At 33.9% G+C, this 21,484-nt stretch overlaps 1 protein-coding gene across 3 annotated transcripts in view; it reads left to right on the top strand.

Moving 5' to 3' along the window:
* Xrn2 (5'-3' exoribonuclease 2) overlaps window positions 1-20,712 on the top strand; it is a 74,248-nt gene extending 53,536 nt beyond the window's left edge. For all 3 annotated transcript variants that reach the window (XM_076851455.1, XM_076851454.1, XM_076851456.1), the window contains 6 exons: window positions 3,246-3,314; window positions 3,398-3,529; window positions 5,689-5,816; window positions 12,946-13,009; window positions 17,618-17,756; window positions 20,143-20,712. In XM_076851455.1, coding sequence (XP_076707570.1) covers window positions 3,246-3,314; window positions 3,398-3,529; window positions 5,689-5,816; window positions 12,946-13,009; window positions 17,618-17,756; window positions 20,143-20,208 — 598 coding nt within the window. In that variant the 3' untranslated portion in view covers window positions 20,209-20,712. The remainder of the gene's footprint in view (window positions 1-3,245; window positions 3,315-3,397; window positions 3,530-5,688; window positions 5,817-12,945; window positions 13,010-17,617; window positions 17,757-20,142) is intronic.
* Window positions 20,713-21,484: the final 772 nt, after the last annotated feature.

Genomic DNA, 21,484 nt, shown 5'->3' with positions numbered 1-21,484 from the left:
ATATCCCTATCCCTTTTTTATTTTTCATCTTGAGATAGAGTCTCACTAAGTTGCTGAGAGTTTTGATAAGTTACTGAGACTGCCTTGAACTCAAAATCCTCTCTCTCAGCCTCCCAAGTCTGGGATTGCAGGCGTGTGCCTCCATTCCTGGCTTGTCTTTTTAATTATAGCCATTCTAATGAAGGTTTTGATTTGAATATGTTGAAGACTTTTTACATATTTGTGTGTCTGTTGAGAAATGTCTGTTCAGATAATTTGCCCATTTTTTACTTGGATTATTTGTGGTGTGTTTTTTGCTGTTGAGTTGTTTGAGTTATAATATATTCTGGATATGAATCCCTTATCTGATGAATAATTTACAGAAATTTTTTCCCATTTTGTAGGTCACCTCTTGAGTCTGTTGTTTCCTTTGCTGTGCAGAAACTTCTTACTTTGATATAACCTTATTTGTCTAGCTTTGCTTTTGTTGTCTGTGGGTATTGGATCTTATAAAAAAAAATCTTTGCCTATTCTAATATCTTGAAGTGTTTTCCCCTAGTAGTTTCATAGTTTGGGGTCTTAAATTTAGGTTCTTAGTCCATTTGAGTTGTTTTTTGTAGAAGTAGAGGTCTAGTTTTATTTTTGTTTATATATCTGTTCAGTTTTTTCAGTATCATTTGTTGAAGGGACTGTCCTTCTCTAGTGTGTGTTTTTGGCCCCTTTATCAAAAGTCAGTTGGCTGTAAACACATGGATTAATTTCTTTTATTCTGTTCTGTGAGTCTCTGCCTTTAAAAAAAAAATGCCAGTGTTATGGTGTTTTGATTATCATAGTTTTATAAAATGTTTTGAAGTCAAACATTGTGATGCCTCCTTTTTTTTTTTTGGTGTGTGTTTTGGTTTGGGTTTTTTTGTTATTGTTTTGTTTTTTTCTAATTCTGTGCTGAATGCCATTGGTATTTTGATGGGGAATGCATTGAATCTGTAGATCACTTTGAGTAATATGATCTTTTAACAATATTAATTCCCAGTCCATTAACATGAAATGTCTTTCCATTTTTTTGTGACCTCTGATTTCTTTCATGAATGTTTTATAAGAGATTTTTTGCTTCCTTGGTTAAATTTACTGCTAGGTATTTTATTGTTTAAAAACATTGGATGTTGTGAATGGGACTACTTTTTAAAATTTCTTTTTCAGACAGTTTGTTTTTGGTGTATAAAATGCTATCTTATTTTGATTTTTTTGTTGTTAATTTTGTGTCTTGCAACTTGACTAAATTTGTTTATCATTTCTACCAGTTTTTCGGTGGAGTCCTTAGGGTTTTCTTTGTATAAAATTGTGTCATCTGCAAATGGGTATAATTGACTTCTTTTCCAATTTGGATGCCCTTTATTTCTTTATGTTGCTTGATTGCTCTGGCTAAGTTTTCTAGTACTGTGTTGAATAAGAGTGATGAAAATGGATATCTTTGCCTTGTTCTAGATCTTTAGAGGAAACACTTTCAGGTTTTCCCCATTTAGTGTGACATTGATTGTGGGTTTTTCATATGTAACCTTTATTGTGTTGAGGTATATTCCTTCTGTATCTATTTATTGAACCATTTTTGCATCTCTGGGTTAAATTACAGTTGGTCATGGTTTATGATCTTTTCAATGTGCTGCTGGGTTTGGTTGATTCATATTTGTTGGTTCGTATTTTGTTGAGAAATTTTGCTTATGTGCTCATTAAGGTTCATCAGGGATATCAGTCTTTTTTTTTTTCTTTCTTTCTTTCTTTCTTTCTTTCTTTTAATTTTGGTTTTGGTATCAGGGTAATGCTGGCCTTATAGAAAGAGTTTGGCAGATTTCTCCCCTTTTCAACAAAATTTTTTTAATAGATTGATAATAATTGGTATTAGTTCTTTTAAGTGTTTTGTAAAATTCAACTGTATCTTTGTTTCATGTATTTTCTGTACCACACTGTAACTACTCTGGTCTCATCTTAAACCACAGCCTTTTTGATGATGGTTTCCTTGGTTGCCAAGTGAAAAAATTCTTTCTGAGATATTTTTTAGTTGTAAGTCCTGTTGTATTATCAGTTTTCTCTTTTTTATATTTGCAAAGCCCTACATGAGCCCAAATCATAGCTACTGTTTTCTCTGTCACGCTCTGAAACCTTTGACAATCACTGCCCTATTTTGCCCTCCCTATGCAACCTTGCTCAGTAGGGAACATTTGAGGTGAAAACAGTTACCAGTAAAGGATGAGTTGTTAGAAGAAATGGTTGAGTGAGTAAAGCGGTGTTGTTTTTGAACCTATGTTATTTTTATTATAAAAGTGAAGTTAATGTAGTGCACTTAAAATATACAGTTAAATTCTACAAGGAAATTTTCAATGTAACAGAAAAGTTGTTAAAGTGGCATTGTTCAAAAAGAAAAAAATCAGCTATGTAAATATATCAAAAAGTTTAGTAAAATCATATAGATTGGCTATAACTAAAATCTGTAATCATTGGAGAAATTTTGGAAAGTATACAAAATAATTAAAGGAGATGATGATTGTATAAAGTCATTGATAATCTTTCAATGAATATATGTTTAGTATGTTGTATATGTTTTTCTTATATTGTTAAGTATTCTGTTAACTAAATTTTTAAACTACCACCTGAGGATTCCATTTTTAGAAAGAGCCCTGGTTATCTTTAATAGTCTACTATTATTCATACACTTGGGTTTGCAGTCTTTTTAACATTATGAATAAAAATATTATTGGTAACCTTAAGTATAAATCCAATGCATAGCTAACTGAGTCATTAGGTCAGAAGGAAGACCTTGTATGTGCATGTGTCTGCCAACATTAGGAAAGAAGGGTATAGGATTCCAACCAGGAAGTTTAGTAGGTTGTTTTGTTTAGTTTTTTTTAAAATACCCTCATAGGTGTCTTAGCTATTTGTGTGTGTAATATTTATTTATTTATTTTGTGAACCTCTTCAGCATATCTCTAGTATCATACTGAAATATCTCAGGAGTAATGTCCTTATTTCTCTGTGATCATCCACAGTTGGTTTCAACATGGCTTTCCCACAAAGAAAGTTATAAGAAGGTGTGTGTTAGGAATTAGAGGCATTATAATGAGGAAGATATTTAGCCATTTGGTAAAATCATTGGCTAAGAAAATTTTTAGAGACTTTAAAATTTTTATTCTGTTGAAACAAAAAGAATGTCAGTTTCCATGGTAATTAAGCCAAGAATTAATTAAATCATTAAACTATTTATTGTTCTCTTTCAGCATTAATTTTAAAGATCCACAATTTGCTGAAGATTACATTTTTAAAGCTGTAATGCTTCCAGGAGCAAGGTAACAGCAGTAAACTATCTAGGTTTATTTTTTATGGGTGGTATTCATCCTTGTAACTAAATACTGTATTTTCAAATGGTCAGAAAGCCAGCAGCTGTGCTAAAACCGAGTGACTGGGAAAAATCCAGCAATGGACGGCAGTGGAAGCCCCAGCTTGGCTTTAACCGGGACCGGCGGCCTGTCCACCTGGATCAGGCAGCCTTCAGGACTTTGGGGTGAGTGGTAGGTTTCTGTCCCTTGTATAGTTTATTTTTTTTGAATCATCTGACAAAGCAAGTCAGTATTTTTGATACAGATATCTAAGAGCTCATAAGATACACTGATTTTGTAGATGTTAATGACTTTGATGCTTTTCTGCTTTTCTTCGCTTTTAGAAATCCACATCTCTGTGTCTTTGATTTATATATTGCATGAATATTGTATTGTGTTCTTTAAGATATCTCAGTCCTCGTTCCCGTGTCCTCCCCACCTCCCCACCCCACCCTTGTTGTTTCCCCCCAGAGTGCTGGGGATTGAACCCAAGGCCTCAAGCATGCTAGGAAAGTGCTGTACCACTGAACTACATCTCCAGCCCACTGACACTTATTTTAAAGGAATAAAACATTCTCTTTACCCTCAAAAGTTTCAGCTGAATTAGTGGATGACAGAGAATCTGTATAAAGGGTTAATCAGTACAGTAGTACGTAAATGCAGCTCATCTCTCAAATTTTTGTGTATCCAGTGCTTGAACAGTGGTGTTCATTGTTGCTTGAATTGCATTTTTGTTTTACTCAGATTATATTTTAATATGTATAATTGGCCTTTTTTTTTAATTGGCCATTTATATTTCCTCTTTGTAAATTTCTGATTTTTGTCTTTTGCTCTTATTAGCTACTGAATCATCTTTTTCCCAGCTGTAGAAATGACAATAAATAGAGAGGACTTTGAAATAATTACAGGTAAAGCTAGGATTTAAAAAAACCAAAAAAAAAAAAAAAAAAAAAAAAACAGCAGGCTGGAGGAAATAGTAATGAATTATGATTGAAGAATTAATGATAACTCATAAATAGGTATTTCTAATTACTAGAGAAGGAAAGTGCTGTAGCTCAATGGTACAGCACTTTCCTAATAAATTACATCAGCATGTAATTTATTCCCCAAATAATAGGAAAAATGGTGTGGAATAGTGGTTAAGAGAGTGGGCTTTGAACCCTAAATATTTGGATTCAGTTTCCTTTTTTACCACTTAATATAATTTTAAGTTACTGGACCACTCTATGCCTCAGTTTAATTGTATGTAAAATGGAGACAATAATTACATCTACCTCATGACATTGTAAGAATTAAGTGAACTAATGTGTGTCGAGCACTTAGAATAGTCCCTAAACACTGTGTAAATAAACATTAGCTGTAACTGTGGTTATTTTAGAGAGCCTTCATTCTTAGTATTAAAAGAAACAAATTTAGAATGGTCTTAGAATACCTTGTGGCTGTGTGAAGCACACCTGTAATTCCAGCAAGCTGGGAATCTAAAGCAGGAGGATCATGAGTACAAGACATACTCAGCAATTTAGCAAGACCCTGTCTCAAAATAAAAAGGGTTAGAGTTATAGCTCAGTGACAGAATACCTCTGAGTTCAGTCCCAGGACTGGGGAGTGGGGGGGTCATTTCCCATTATTCCAGCTATTCTGGAAAGCCACATAAAAATGCTTTTATTTTAAGCCAGGGTCTTGCTAAGTTGCCAAGGCTGGCTTTGAACTTGGTATCCTTTTGCCTCAGTCTTTGAGTTGCTTAAATTACACATATGTACCACCATGCCCAGCTCTAAAGATACTCTTAATTTTTCATCCATGTTCTTCTTTTTTTTAAATTTATCCTGAGAAAATAATTTTAGAGAAAAACAATTATATGTGTAAGTATTTGGGTACATTATATCTATAATACTAGCACTAAATAAGAAGAAAAGCTTAAAAATATGAACTCTCATTATAGTGAAGTATTTCATGGTTCTGTAGTACATATATTATAATTGTGAAAATTAAAAATAGAGGGAAATGTTTGATATAGTAAATTGAAAATAGCAAGATGTAGAGGAGTAATGTGTATAGTGATAGCAACAGCATGATCCTAAAGGAAAAAAATGGAAATGTGGAGGGGGGGAATGTAAGACATTTTTGTTTTGCATATATAATATTATATTTAAATGATTACCATTTAATCTTGGTGTAACCACCATTACCATTGTATGCAGTTTTAAACTTTAATTATAAATTAAACTTTATTTTCAGTCTAGTAGTAAAGAGATGGCTCCTAGCATTTAATTAATTGTGCCAAATTAGTGTGGTGGATATATCTATATTTTTTTCTGATGTGTTGTGGGGGATTCTTTTACAGCCATGTTATGCCACGAGGCTCAGGAACTGGTATTTACAGCAATGCTGCACCACCACCTCCCACTTACCAGGGGAACTTATACAGGCCACTGTTGAGAGGACAAGCCCAAATTCCAAAACTAATGTCAAGTAAGTTTTTACTAATTTGTTATTTTACATTCTATACTAAATATCAGGGCAGAGGTTGATTTCTAATCCCCATTGCTAAAAAATTCATGTATCGGTACAAAGGTAAGGACTTTAAAAACATAATTTATAAGAATTTTAAGAGAATACTTTAGGCAAAATCTTTTAAATACGTTTTATCTTCACTGTATAATTAATTAAATAAAATGAACGGGATTTCTTCCTTCACTTCACTTATAAATATGGTTTTTAGTTAACATGCAGAAAGGCATGTGGAGTTGATTGGTGTTCATTCCATTAATGCAAATATTTGGGCAGTTAAATCAGGCAATAGATTGTCAAAAAAACAAACGTATCTTTTTTGTTGTTGTTGTTGTTGTAGTGTTGGGGATCAAACCCAGGGCCTTGTGTATGTTAGGCAAGTATTCTACCACTGAGCCACAAAAAGTATTCCTTTTATAAATAAAGCTAGGCATTGCTTTAGGTAGGGATGTTCCTTTAAACTTGTGGTTCTATGAAGACCTTGATTTTCTTTAACCCCTCATAACTTGTGGACAGTTCTGAAATTTTTTTTAATATTTATTTTTTTGTTGTATTTGGATACAGTACCTTTACTTATTTATTTTTATGTGGTGCTGAGGATCGAACCCAGGACCTCGCATGTGCTAGGCGAGTGCTCTACCACTGAGCCATAACCCCAGCCCCCAGTTGTGAAATTTTAACTACAGAAATAATTAACATGGTATTTTGATTGCTTTGGGAAAGGTAGAAAGTAAGGTAATGTTAAACTTTATAGATTTTGCACTAACTTTATCTATTTAATGTTATTTTTTAACTCTATGGCTGCACCCATTTATCAAGGAAGTGTAAGTGATGTGCCAAATTCTCAAAACCATTGTCATCATGAGGATTTTATTTCTGTTTCCTGTTATCTGATTGGTACCCAACCAGACAGACGCAGCATGGGGGGAGAAGAAACAGGGTAGCAAGATGCTAACATTTGTTAAGTGTGAATGTCATGTCATTTAAAATTTGTTTTCTAAATGTTTGAAATGTCTCATAATTTTTTTTAAAAGAGTCTACTGTAATACAGATTACCTTCAGAGCTCTTTATACCAGATTCATAGTAATTGAATTGCTAGGTTAAATTAATAATTGTTAGAAAATATTTATGTTCTGTGCCTACCACTGTTATAATGCTGAGTAAATTACAAACTACTTTTTAACCTAAAACTCAGATTTTTCTGGGGATGGTACCCAAAGAAAAAAATGGGTTCTGAAGGTCTTATTGTCTCAGGGCCCTCTGTTTCCAGGGTATGCTTTCTCTAGTGATCTGACTTGGAGTAGTCTATGCTTTAATGTCAGTGATTGGAGAATTATGAGAGACTATCTTGGAAACTGTGGACTTTAGCAGTTTTATTTAGTGAAGTGTAGAAAGAGTGAAGAGTGTAATGAGCCTGTGGGGATCTGTATGATACAGAGGTTAAATAGCTGCTTCCCTCCTAAGATTTAGCAAATAAGATTTCTGACTACTTCCATATATTCAATATCAAGTCATACTTTATATAGCAGAAGAGTCTCATCACTTTGAAAGAACTGTTTATGCCTTGAGATTTTTCCTGTAAATGGTAAAAGCATGTCCAGCTTAGTTTTAAAGATGGCTGTTGATTGACACAGTTCTTAATCAGTTCCCTTTTTCTTACGGCTCTTTGGCATTTGCTTTCATCTGTATGCTAGCACAGCTTCCAAATAGGAAAAAGAATCGAGATGCAGAAATTCTGGAGCTGGCATGTCTCAACTTGTTTAGTTTTATGTATGTCATTTCAAGATGATAATTATGAGGAATTTCTGAGGTTATTGCATTGAGTAACCTTAAAAGATTTGAGTAGCAAAGGTGAAAACATGAGTTTCCCATTAATCAGCTTCCCTCCATTCCACAAGTGTTAGTTGATTTTGTATTGCTATAGTGAAATACATGAGACAGCCTAACCTATAAAGAAAAGAAGTTTATTTTGATTCAGAGTTCTGGAGGTGTGAGGTTGAGGGGCCTCATGTGGGGATTGCCTTCTTGCTGGCAGAGTCCTGAAGCAGTGCAGAGCATCACATGAGGAGACAAAAAGTATGAGAGAGAGAGAGAGAGAGAGAGAGAGAGAGAGAGAGAGAGAATGTGTGTGTGTGTAATCTCCATTTTATAAAGCCACCAGGATTTAATTATGAGGACTCTACCCATATGACCTTATCTAATCCTAATCATCTCTCAAAGGCCCCATGTTGGACCTTGTAGTCAAATAAAAGTTTTGACTCTCTTAATACCTCACTGTGGGAATTAAATTTGAATATATGAAGCCATGAGGGACATTCAAACTATATCCAAATTGTAGTACTGTATAGTAATCACAGGCCCACTATCACCATGGTCTATCTAAATATTACCTAGTTACTTGCTCATTTATCTTTGCTTAATTTTTTTTAACTCACATTGATTTATTTTCTGCTCTGATATTATTGGTTTGATATACTTTTTTCCCCCAAATATGTATCAAAAAGAGATGTGGCTCACTGGTAGAGTGCATGTTTAGCAAGTGTGAGGACATGCGTTCACTCCCCAATACCCATCTTCCCCCCAAAAAAAGAAGGAAAACAGGTCAAATACACATTGAAATGAATATATAACCATGTACATAAAAAAATTGTTCACACACTTGTTCCCCCAAATCATCTTGCATATTATTCTTTGAGAAATGTTAGAAATGTTACTCTAGGTTACTGATCCTTAACTTTTGAGGAATCATAGGCCCATAATCTAACATTCATGGACCTAATCTCCAGAAAGTTACTCAGTATGAGGGTATTGTCTTTCAGTTTCAGACCACTGGATCTTGCTTGCTCTAAGATGAAAACAAGGGTCTGGGAATGTAGCTCAGTGGTAGAATGCTTGCTAGCATGTGTGAGGCTGGGATCCATCCCTGGCACCACAAAAATAAATAAATCAGCCTGAAGTTTATTTTGTTCATCAGCATCTTCACACCAAAGGTAGGGAATTTTATTCCCTTTAAGGGGCCTGCAGTCCTACAGTTCTTGGTCTGCTTTTCATGGAAATAGGCAACACTTATTTGCACCTATGCATTTTATTTCAAGTAGTGGATACTTCAGATAAATAAATCCTCCTTTGCCATTGTTGTAACTGTTATTAGATATAATTTACACATACAAAATATTTATTAGGTACATATTATTTTTATTTTTCCTTTTAGTCCTTTATCTTCTTTGCAGTACTTGAGATCAATCCCAGAGCCTTGTACATTCTAGGCAAGCTCTTTATCACTGAGCTATTCTGCCAACCCTTTGCTTCCTGTCCTAATTAGCTGTGTGTAATAATGTCAGTTCTAAACTTTCAAAGTATTGAAAATAGTTTTCGAATTCCTAATCCTGCCTTCCTGAAACCCTAAGCTTCTGAGCCTTCTGATTTGAGAAGCACAGAACTTGAGTTTAGTTCTTACTTGAGGTTAGTCCTTCCGTAAAATAAAAATTACACAAAGCATCACCTCAACCAACAGCATAAGTGTCTGTGAAACTTGGAGGTTGTATACTGTGGTGGAAAATGACTAAGAACATAACCCATGGCATTACTGTGCCCTGTAATAATCCTTTGACCTCAGCAGATATTGGTCAGTGCCCCAAGTTTCTTATCTCGAAGATGTTACAGAGAATATGAATGTCTGTGTCACAGAATATTTATTTAGACTAAGTCAGTTTAGGTTGTTAAATACTTAAAACAGTACCTTACACATACATACTATGAAACTATTAAAGGATGAAAAATCAACTTTCCTTTTTATAGAATTTTGAACTTTAAAATTTGGTTAGAGATTGTTTTTGTACAATGTAAATCTAAACCATTTAATCTTATTTTACAATGTTTTTAGTTTCCTATTTTCTTCATATAGTGTAAAATTAATATTCAAGAAGGGCCATTTGGTCAAACTGCCAACTCTTTATCAAGTGTCTCCTGCAGGTGTTTCTTATTGTTGGTCTTTGATTTGTCTTTGATGTGTCAGTTTTTGGCTGATGAGTAATTGTCTAGGTATTGATAACTTGTTGGAGTCAAGTGCAGTCCTGAGTACTCAGTATGAATAAGGGATTCAGTTTCTGCAGCCCTTATGAGAACCTGATATGTGACTTCTCTTCATTTCACTCAGTAAACTTGCCAATTAGCTGCATTTGAAAAAGTGATTTTTGATTAGTGCAATCAGTAAACATGGAATCTTTTCTGTGATTGCCATGCTGATTAGGTAAATTGTCACTTGAGAAGCTATTGGTGAAGCCTTGGTTTATGTGGCCTTCGGGCTCTAGAAAAGGAATAAGTTTTTAAAGACCAAAGGAAAAAAATTAACCATCATTTTCCTCTCTCGCCTGTGTCTTCTGAAGTGCAATTCACTATCTCAGAATTTTTTTCCTCCTTCTCAAATGGATTTTCTGTTAGAGCCATACAAATGAATGATAATAAGTTTGTTTTACCATCTACTTCATTACTTATCAGCCAGGAAATGTTTCTGCTTAACACTTAAGAGTTATATATATTACTCAGTACCACATGAAGAAATTTGTTTAAAGGTGCCTTGAAGTTTTTGTTTGATCTTTTCCATTTTTCTTTGGGGATTGAAAGCAAGGGAGTTTTATATGACAGAATTAAAGATTTTAGAAAATTTGCTTGGTTTTTTTTTGTTGTTTTAATTTTTTTTTTCCTTTTTTGCACGTTTTCACTATGAGGAAAAAAATGTCCTGGAGGTGAGAAATAGTAAATGTGAAATAGAGAAAACCTGTATGCTAGCTAGAAGTTATGGAATAGAAACTTTTGCTAGCTTTCTAGAACTTTGTATTCAGGTAAACTGTTGAAGAGTTCTCTTCCTGCCCCTGCTAAACATTTATGTTTAGTGAACCTTAATTTCAGTTCTGCTTGGATATATATATAGCTTTAATATGTAGCATGTTTAAATCTAATGCATTTGTATAACTGATGGTGATGGCTTTCCCTCTGTTCATTCTATTTCTAGGAAAAAATGTGAAAGTTTTGTTTTTCATAAGATATTAGGATAAGTATTTTGAAAGATTTTTCTTAAAATAGATTTTTTATTGTCTTCATTTGATCTTAAATTTATTAAGAATCTAGTATGGAAGCTTTTTTTAAAGTACCACAGAGAATGTATTCCATGATTATGTCATGGAATACATAAAGAGATACCCTGGAACTGGAATCACAGAATTGTTTTAATGAAAAGTGTGTTACCGGGTGATCACAGCAATTCTGTGCATGTGAAGCACAATTTAGATAGAGGTCCAAATGCAATTCATTATATTTCTTTTTACTTCTTTTATATTAGCTAAGTTTGTTTATGTAAAGGCACTAAAATAATATTAGGAACATTTGAACTGATTCTAATTTTCATACTCCACATGAATAGACCAGTGAGTTTCAAGTTTAACAAAATAATATTCAGAAAAAGTGGCAAAAATGTTGATTTACTTTCCGCAGGTTGCTTTCTCATAAATGATAACTCATTGAAAGTTTTACAATATGCTGAGTAAACCAATCTTAAAATTTCCCATAGAAAGAAAGTGCATAATTGAAATGATTGCTGTTTTTTTAAGAATGTCTGGATTTTCTGGTGGCTTTAAGTCTGTAGTAGTAATTCTTTCTGGGCCTTCTTAAGAGTAAGGAACTGTCTTCTCCCATTTTCTGTGGATTTCGGGGTGATTAGCTTCCCGAACTTCCATTCTAATTTTGAATAGGCACTACCTATCTGATGACCACCATAAAATCTCCTCAGTTTTGTTACTCAGTTTAACTTGTAGTCTTTGGCTTTTAAGAGGTTATTTTTTTAAAAAAAAAGATTTTAATTCATATCAACTAGACATACCACCTTTTTCCTATTCAAAAATGGGATTCCTGAAGCAACAGCTGGTTTTCCCCTTCTTTTCTGAAAGAGTTGCTTCTAGTTTTCCTGCTGGTAACTTCTGCTGGTCATGGACCAAGAGGGCAATGGGCTGCAGATAGCCAGTCCCTTTCAGGTAGCATGTCTACATTTAGAAAACCCTCCCAGTCTAGCCATCTCAGTCATGTCAAGAGGGGAAGAAAGTCCAGAGTAGAGGTAGCCAGTTATGTCATGATTATGAATAGTAAATAATTTACTTATTTCCATATTCTTCTTTGTGGTGTTTTTTAAAACACAGTTCTACTTTTCTCCCCCCTCATCCCTTTTTCTTTTCCACCAAAAACCAGATTGCAGTTTTGGGTCTTAACTAGAGATAAGCTTTCATATCTTCCCTCCTTTAAGACAGTAATTTTGAAAAGCATGTTTCTAGTTTGTGTTTCCATTAAAATGTGAGCCTGAATACATTATAGTAAGCCTTGTTGTCCTTGTTCTCGGGACTCTGGAGTAGGTTACTGTCCTCACACAGTGAACTCATTAGACAACTTCTGGAACCAGCTGTTTTAATTAGGTCACAGCAAACCCTGCTAAAGGCTGGAGCCAGGAGCTGTAGTTGGTTGATAACCGGCCCCCTGAACTGCTGAATGCCCTGACTGACCGGGTGTTGGTGGGCTTTTCCTCCCATATAATGTTCAGTTTATATAGAAGAGCAGCAGCCATCTATTTGTATCTTATAGTTAGATGTTGCTAGTTCAGTTTTTTTGGAGGGGAGAGGTTTGACTATCAAAAACGAGAGAAAAGTGGGTGGTCCTTCATTGTCATGTCTTCCTGGTTTGTGTTGGAGAGATTGTGCTCTGTGCTTTTATGTCATAGCCGTTGACATTTTAGGAGGAAAATTTCAGTGTTTGTTTTAAAATTACTGTTTGTTCAGTCTGCATTTTTGAAAAAGACTATAAGACTTTTCCTTTTGTACAGCATTTAAAATATAAGTGTTAAAAATATTGTTTATACATGCAGAGGACAAATGATAAAGCAAACATATCAATTGATCCTGTTGGTTACTTTTTATACTTGTGTGTATAATTATGATACTAATTTACTTGGTTTATATTCTCAGATTTTTTTAATTATAAAATATGTGGGTAACTGAAAAATGATTACTTAAAAAATTTTTTGTTTTACTCTTCCTTGCTATTTTCCAGATATGAGGCCCCAGGATTCCTGGCGAGGTCCTCCTCCTCTTTTCCAACAGCAAAGATTTGACAGGTAATATTAAAACAAACATGACTTTTAAGTATTTTTCCACATCAACATTTGGGGTTTATTGGCTTTTTAGAATCTAAAATTTCCATAGTTCAAATATACTTTTTCCTACCAAAAATAATTTTTCTTGTACCTATCCTTTGGGAAAATATATAGTTAACACTTGGAATTAAAATACTCAACTTTATATACTTGGGTTCTAGGCCTTTATTTTTTTGAAGTTTTTTGAGATGCCCTGAAAAATGCAACACAGCTTAAAACTGTATTAGGTTTTGGTCAGGCTAAACAAATTTCTTTTTAGAAGGGTTGTGCAACTTAATGAGGCATAACTAATGGTGTTCCACTTTTATCATTTCTGTGTGGGCAACACAGCGTTAGTACAGACCAACCATTGATCCTTGCTACAAACCTCTTGAAGTCCTAATCAGCTTCTTTGGTAAAACTTTTTCAGGGCTGACAAGCCTATTGTGGGGCAGTGTCACTGTAGGTCAGTAGTTATTAGTTGCCACTGAAAACAGTTTCTTTAACTACTTAAGACTGAACTGAATTAAACGCAGAAGGGACTCAGAAGAGGATTATGGGATCTGCAGTCTAATAAGTGCCATGGACTAGGAAGAATGTGACATGGTTTAATAACAAGGGATGTTTGACATGTGTTCCCTCATTGATAAGTTGTGTGCTCCTAAGTAAGGTGAACTCTAAACAACAAGACATCTAGGCACGTTATGAATAATTATATTAACATGTAGAATGATTTTTTAAAGGCAGCTTTAAAATGTATGGTTCATGCTAGTTTTGCCAACAGTAAATGCAAAAACAGATGGAGCCCCATCATAGTAAGGCTTCCTTTTTTGCATTTTCAGTTCCAATCTGTTTTATTCCCCTCTCGTTTGGTGTTTTAGCAATCTCTAATCTGTTCACATCTGAAGTGAGTAGTGTTTTTATAAATGCTGCTTTTAAGAAAACTATAATTAGACTTCAAATTTTCATTTTATTCTTTTCTTCAAGAAGATAAAAGGAATTGTGTTATTCATTTGATTATTAGTAATACCAACTACTTAGTGTAAGTCACATCTTAAATTTAATACAACTGGAAGTATGTATACTTATGTTTTATTTTTAGCATAAGTGTTCAAACACAACAGTATATGATACTATTTCCTTATCAACAAAGTAACAACATTTTTTTACAAATATGGGGTAAAATTTTCTAAATTATATACTTAGTTTTCCCATTTTATTGCTCACTTCTTCCCCATGTTAATAATTTTAATTGCTAATATTTATTATCTGCTCATGAACTGTCAGCACCATTTTAGCATTCTGTGAAAAACATGATTTTATATATTCCTACCACTAATCTTTTTGCTATTATTTTTACTAATGAAGAAACTGAGGCACTTAGTTTAGTAGCTTACCTTAGGTCACTTTTCCATTATTATTCTTTACTAGGAAACATTCACTAAAACAAAACTCCTAAGAATATTTACTCTGAGCATAATATAAAGGCCACAGGGACTTCAAAGGAAGTGAAGAATCTACTTCTACTGAGGCATTCTTCAGTCCTAGCAGCTTTCCTTCCTCTTTACAAATGACAAGTTTTCCTAAGATCATCATCATCGTTTCTTTTCCTTGCCCTGATGTTTTTACTCTACCCTAACCAAGTACTGGTATTATCCTGACTGACTGTGAAATCAGCAAATTAAGGGCAAGTTTTAAAGGGTGTTTTGTGCTTCCATTTTAGATAGATACAAGCAAAAGTTAAATGTGAGTTAACTTAAAAGTTAAAAAGAATTCTATTTTATAAGTCTTAAATCCGGTTATTTAAGAAATAGGCCATTTTATTTATAAAGAAAACTAAGTTTGAATTCTGATATGCTAGGTTTTCCATTAGCTGATTAGTAGGTGTATTACATCATTTCATAGTACTTGTCAGTCCAACCATTCAGACCTTATAAGACTTAGAGAGGAGAAACTGTTTTGATTTTGCCAATTTATAACAACTGGAGTTATAAGAACCAGGTTTTACATAAGGTCCTTAATTTGGTACATTTTTGCTGTACTATTTTGAGGGTTTGTTGAGAATCCTTAGAAAAGGGAGTTTTGGGGTTTTTTGTTTTTGTTTTTTTTTTTCCTGAACTACACTGTGTTGTATTTGAATTATTTCCTAGTTAGATATTGTCATTTATAATACATATATTCATTTGTTTCAGAAATACAATAGGAACATCCCCGTCCCCTACCCCCTCTCCCCACACAAAGACAAGCTAGTGTTCATATTAAGCAAAAATGTCTGGCATTTGAATTCCCTTTGCCACTTGAGTTCTGCCACATTGTCTGGGTTCTTATTGCTAGAGGAGGCTTGTCTTTTCTCGTCCTATGCAAAGCAGGCATTTAGTTTTTAACCTACGGGTGTTAAGCTCAGATAGTCATGGTAAATCTTTAAAAACTCTAATTTGCTGTATGTCTAAATTAAAATTACTCAAATTGGTAGACTTCATATGCCAGTTACTTTTCAAAGCAGTAATTTGGAAACTTAAGAATAGTGTTTCTGCTGTGATGCCAAAAATGCCTCAGATAAGCTAGTTTTATACCAGCTAATTTTGAAAAGTTAAGATGTGCCAATTTCAGTGCTCCTATCTCAGATCTTAAAGATATATTTTCCTAGGCCAATTTTAATTTGTATATGCAAATTTATATGCTCAATATAGAAATATGATTGTCTTGTGAAAAACAAAGGCCTCTCTTGCAATAAACAGCAAAAGAAGGTAGTGGATGTCACTGTTACTTTATTCTTTTTACTTTTAATTAATGATTTTTATCATAAATATCTGTCAAATACTGTTAGTAATAATTTCAAATGAAAAGGAGAATTGTGTGTTTTTAATCTGGCTTTGTTCCTAACCTACTTTTCAAACAAAATATTTTTAAATTGCATTTATGATATATATTATCCATGCCAGCCGATTTTCCTGACATAGTTTCATGTGAATTTTATCGTTGTAAAACTAAAAAGAAAAACTGGTCACAGTAAAAACGATATGTGATTTGCATTTTTGGCTTGTGGGTTTTGCACAAATGGCCAAGATTGATGACCCGCCTTGGTCACAGTGCAGTTCTGAGCCCCTCACCTCTGGGAAGACCAGAAGAGACCATTCCTCTCTCTGCATATGGAGCTGTTCTTGCTGAAACAGATTAAATATCTTGCTAGAATTTATTTTTTCTAATAATGGACCTAAAAATAATTATAAGCTCCAAACATATGCATTTCTTTCTGAGTTATAGACTTTTAATTTTATTTTGAATCACAGCAAGTTATCTTAATGGAGCTCTAGTTTCTAACACTTAACTGTAAAGAATAGATTTGGCCTTCTTTAGAGAGCTGTTATTCTGTTTAAGTGATCACACAAAAATAATTATCTTTGGGTTTGTTTATTTGTTTGTTTGTTTTAAAGAAGGTGAGCTCTAAGTGAAGGGAGGAAGGTAGAATGTAGAGAGGATGGATTCAGGCTTGAGTGGCTATGAGAATACATTACCCGGTGAGCTCAACTTTGGGCTTATATCCCTAGAAGCATTTTTCCCCCTAAAAAGGGAAATTTATATGCCAGTATGGTAACAATTAATACCAACTAGTCAGTATTTAAGTGAATGTAAAAGTTAATTCTTCCTTAATATCCTTGATGCCCCAAAGCTTCTAATGTTAAATATACTAGAGAATTTTCCTTTTGTTTATTCTTTGTGTAGTGACTTATAAGAAGTTGAAAGTTATTCAAGGAGAAAGTTTTATATCTTAAATGGCAATTGCCTTTAGAAGGTATATGTATGCTACATCATTTATGGGACAGCTTTTAATGAAGTTATGATTTAATACCTTATACCTGTTGTTTTGTATCTGCAAAGTTAAAATAGGCACTTGAAGACAATTAAAACATTTCTTTCGACTAGTAATCTGGGACAGCAAACTGGGTTATAATAGCTGTTGAATCTGTGTTCCCATGTAAACTGTACACCAAATGCCAGTCAGCCCATGCCAATTAGTGCTCATGTTGCTAGGTCACCGTGGTCAATTGAAAGCTGCATCAATAGAACTTGAAAAGGTTTCCTCCCGATCAGACCTTCTGACATATTGAGCAGAATAATGGATGGGAAAAAACAGCCAAGTCCCCTACCCTGGATTCAAAATACTCAGCAGTAAGAATTCATTTGCAACCTGCAATTAACTAGAAAGAATGGATTCCAAGAACAAGTCTGGACATTTAAAAAAAATAAAGCCTCATTCTCCTGTCTTGTACATGTCCACTCTTTGGATAGCTTCATAAATGTAACCAACTAGGTGATCTTAGATCTATATCTTCAAATGACTAGAAGGAAATTTTACAATTGGAAATGAACAAATTACTTTTTTAAAGTTAGACCTGACTGAATTTAAAGATTTTGTTAAATAGCTGCTGAAATATATTAGACTGTACTGGATATAAATAAGGGCCATTCTTATACTCTGTATTGCATGTGACAAATCCAGACAGATTGGATTGTCCTAAATGATATCTTTTAGGCTTTGTATAGTGTAAGAGGCTTGACTTCTAATGCAGACATGGTACCTTTCCACAGAGGTGCTGGAGCTGAACCTTTACTGCCGTGGAACCGGATGCTCCAAACCCAAAATGCAGCCTTCCAGCCAAACCAGTACCAGATGTTAGCCGGGCCTGGTGGGTATCCACCTAGACGAGATGATCGTGGAGGAAGACAGGTAATACTTCCTGTGGACTGGGTGGAAAGCTTACTGCTCACTTTTTATTTAATCATGCCTTTGAGGACTCTGTACTTTTCAGTATTTCTGGAAACAATATTAGCAGAGTAGGTTTGCCAAACTTGTGTCCTTCATTAAAAATGTACCTAAGGTAGGGGCTAGAGATATAGCTCAGTTGGTAGAGAGCTTGCCTTGCATGAACAAGGCCCTAGGTTCGATTTCTAGCACCACAATAAATGAATGAATGAATGAATAATTTACCCATCTTCTTTTAAAAAAAAAAAAAAAGTACCTAAGGTAAATAGCCACCTCACTAACTTGGTAATACCTTGAAAGGTACGTAAGAATTACCAGCCCGGAAGCCCTTTTAATAATAGTTGATAAAGCACAAATACACTCAGTCACCAAAACATTGTTTTTCCTTTAAGATACTGTTCTTTAATAGGAACTCAAATTTTCTTAACAAATGAGAATTTTTTGGAAGTTGAAAGAAAGAATCTGTCTCTTCATGTTGACTTTATTCTTCTTGGAAATCTCCTTTCTTGATTCATCGTTGATATCCTTCTATGTGGAAAAAAAATCTTGAAGATTTTCCACATTCATAAATAAGTTTAGTAGATGTAAGCTTCATTTTCTTCTCTTGATAGCATCTAGTTTTAGTATCATTTAAGATAAGAGTTCTGTTTAACATAATTTCTCCCAGCAATTTGATATCCTGGCCAGTATTTACATGTTCTTTAATCAAATTCTTGTTAGAGAACAGGATTGGAATGCTGTGGTGTTCATGGAGTTTGGCACCTGCAGTGATATGAAGTGGTTTTTAAATTGCTTACCTGGTATTGCCTGCAGGACTTTTGCAGTGCTTCACATATTAATTTTCTAACTCAGGTTTTTGCTATATGTCTCTTTTCATATAAGATCTCGTTTCTGATAGCTAAAGAAAATCTTTTTATTTTTTTTGTGTATTCTTACAAGTCTCCATCTTTTGAGAAAATAATCACCTTAATTGCAAATATTTAATGCATTTGGAGAATTTGTTATAGTTCAGTAAAATCAGTTCATTTGACTTTGAATTCTTTCAACTCAAAACCTTTAAATAGAGATTGTGCTACTAGAGCCTAAATGTCATTATGCAATTAAAATAATAAGCATTTTAAAATGAGGATATAACTGGAAGAAGCCTTAGAGAATGTTTAGTCCAGTCACCTCATTTTCCAAGTCAGGAACTGAAATCCTGGAACCCCATACAGTATGGCAGCAGAACTGCCGTGGCTTGCTGACTCCAGTTCATCATCTTCCTACTTCCTATAGAGGAGATCTCATCCCTTTTAGCGTCCTCTCTGCTGTTAGAGGAGGTTATTCTTATTTATTTAGAAGATATAAACCAATTGGTAAATTTGTGTTTCATTTTTTTTCTCAGTCTTGTTTCCACTGAGATTTTTTTTTTTATTAAATCATGATTGTCAAAGTGCTATTAAGTTGCAGAAATCCCTATTACATAGTCATGTCTTTATTATCTTTTTAGTGAAGTTTATGACTGAAAAGGCCTTACACTATGGCCGTCAGGGTCTGCATATACTATAGTTTAAGTTTACTAAAGTGCTCTGAGTGGCAAAATGGAGGGTGTTCAGTTTTATAACCCTGGAAGCCTAGAAAGGGAATTCTTTCTCCCCCTGCCCCCACACCCGGCCAGTGCTGGGGATCAAACACAGGACTTTACCCATGCTAGGCAAGCATTCCTCTACTGAGCAACACTTCCAGCCCTTAGAAAAGGAATTATGATGAAAGGGTTGTCAAATTTATTTTTTATTATACAGAAATGTTACTTGCAAGCATACTAGATTACATTATGTTACCACTAATTGATTATGTAATACTTTAATTTATTACTTAGTGCTCTACTATTTATAACCAAACAAAAAAATCCCTAAAATTAATTGCTTATTAGGCCTTAAGCTGACTCAGCAGGCTCTTTTCCTTGGTTATATAAAATGACTTTCTTAGTGTAATATGTCTAAAAATGATGGGGGCTCCTTACCACAAAGTGACTTGAATTACTACTCGAGATGGTGGGAAAATGAGAACATATTTACCCTAACATTTTACTGTAATTCATTGTATATACTTTGAGGAATTTCTTAAGTGTGGTTGTTGAGGCTTATTTGGTTAGTTTTCAGTGATATCCTTGGTGCTCCAGTCTCCAACTTTGCAACAAGCTTGTGTTAAAGCTCTGGATTCAAAGTACCTGTTTATGGGGACTTTCCATGTGCTGTACCTTAAGACACACTTAGCTTTTTTATGTTGTGTTTTTCCACACAGGCGTAAAATTGATTTCTTTGCAAGGGAATTAATCCAGAAAATAAATTCTCTCTTTGTTTATTTTCAGGGATATCCCAGAGAAGGAAGGAAATACCCTTTGCCACCACCCTCAGGAAGATATAGCTGGAATTAAGCTTTTGTAAAGCTTTCCCAAATCCTTTCATCATTCTACAGTTTTATGCTATTTGTGGAAAGGAGATTTCTTTTCTCAAGTAGTAGTTTTTAATAAAACTACAGTACTTTGTGTATTTCTTTTAACTGTGTATATTTTTACTGATCTGATCTCACTGTTTTATGTTGCTTTCCAAAGATGTGTTGTTGCATAATACAGTGGATCTGAATTTATTATTGCTTGTAAAACACATTTGATGGAATTAGGAGTACTGGTTTTTCATTATGGTTAAAAATCAAACCAGCTGTGGATTTCAAAACACAGTGTATTCTTATTCTAGATCATCTAAGATCCATGCTGATTTTTAATGCACAAGAATTAGGTGTGAACTCTTGAGCTGGAACCCTCAGCAAACTAGAGTGTATATTGTTCAGTATTTCTTTGGAAACATTTCATTACCGTACTTGTCTTACAGAAATTTCTGGACTTTAGTAAAAAAAATAAAATAAAGTTAAACTTTAAAAACTCTGGCCTCCTGTTTTTTTATAGGATTTCAGCTTTGAAAATCTTGACAAAGCATGTTTTTCATAAGTCAACTTTTGCAAAAAACAGTTCATTTCTACAATTAATGTCAGAAACAAGTCAGTGACAAAGCAGATATTAAGAGGATATGGTTAACACACTCCAACAAAAGTTTTTATTTTATAGTATGTCCATTACTGGTAGTCTTTGTAAAAATAAATTATTTACGTTTTTATAAGTTTCACCTAGACTTGTGTTCCAGTTTTAAGGACTTGTTCTGAATCTTTGAGAATAAAAGTTGAAAATTTTAATTCATAGCTAAATAGTCTGTACTAAAGTAACTAACTGTATGTTATTTTACAGATTTCAATTTGTATCATTTATTTTCCTTACTACTAAGCACAGATTTTAATTTGTATCCTTTATTTTTCTTACTACTAAGCACATTAATTCTTAAATGTATGTTTGGAGCTCACCCACAGTATTTTTCCAAGCATTGTTATTTGATTAACAAAACAAAACTTACACATGACTCATGTAGACTCTGGTTACTTTGTCTCAATTTTTTCCATCCTAGCCAAAGCTTATAAGATTTCATTTTGAAATGCCATCTATTAAACATCTTCCAAACATTCAAAATGTGTAGCCATCTAAATGAGGTATTGCATAATACAAAGGTGCCACCTAAGTTTCTTAGGAAGTTTTTGCTTTAATACTCAACCAAAGCACCCTTTTAATCTTAGTTTATGTGAAAAATTTGTTTTCATCTTAACCT

This window comes from Callospermophilus lateralis, chromosome 3 (assembly GCF_048772815.1).
Source record: "Callospermophilus lateralis isolate mCalLat2 chromosome 3, mCalLat2.hap1, whole genome shotgun sequence".
Classification (NCBI taxonomy): domain Eukaryota; kingdom Metazoa; phylum Chordata; class Mammalia; order Rodentia; family Sciuridae; genus Callospermophilus; species Callospermophilus lateralis.
Note: the sequence above shows the minus strand (reverse complement) of the source record. Positions and strands in the feature narration are given on the sequence as shown.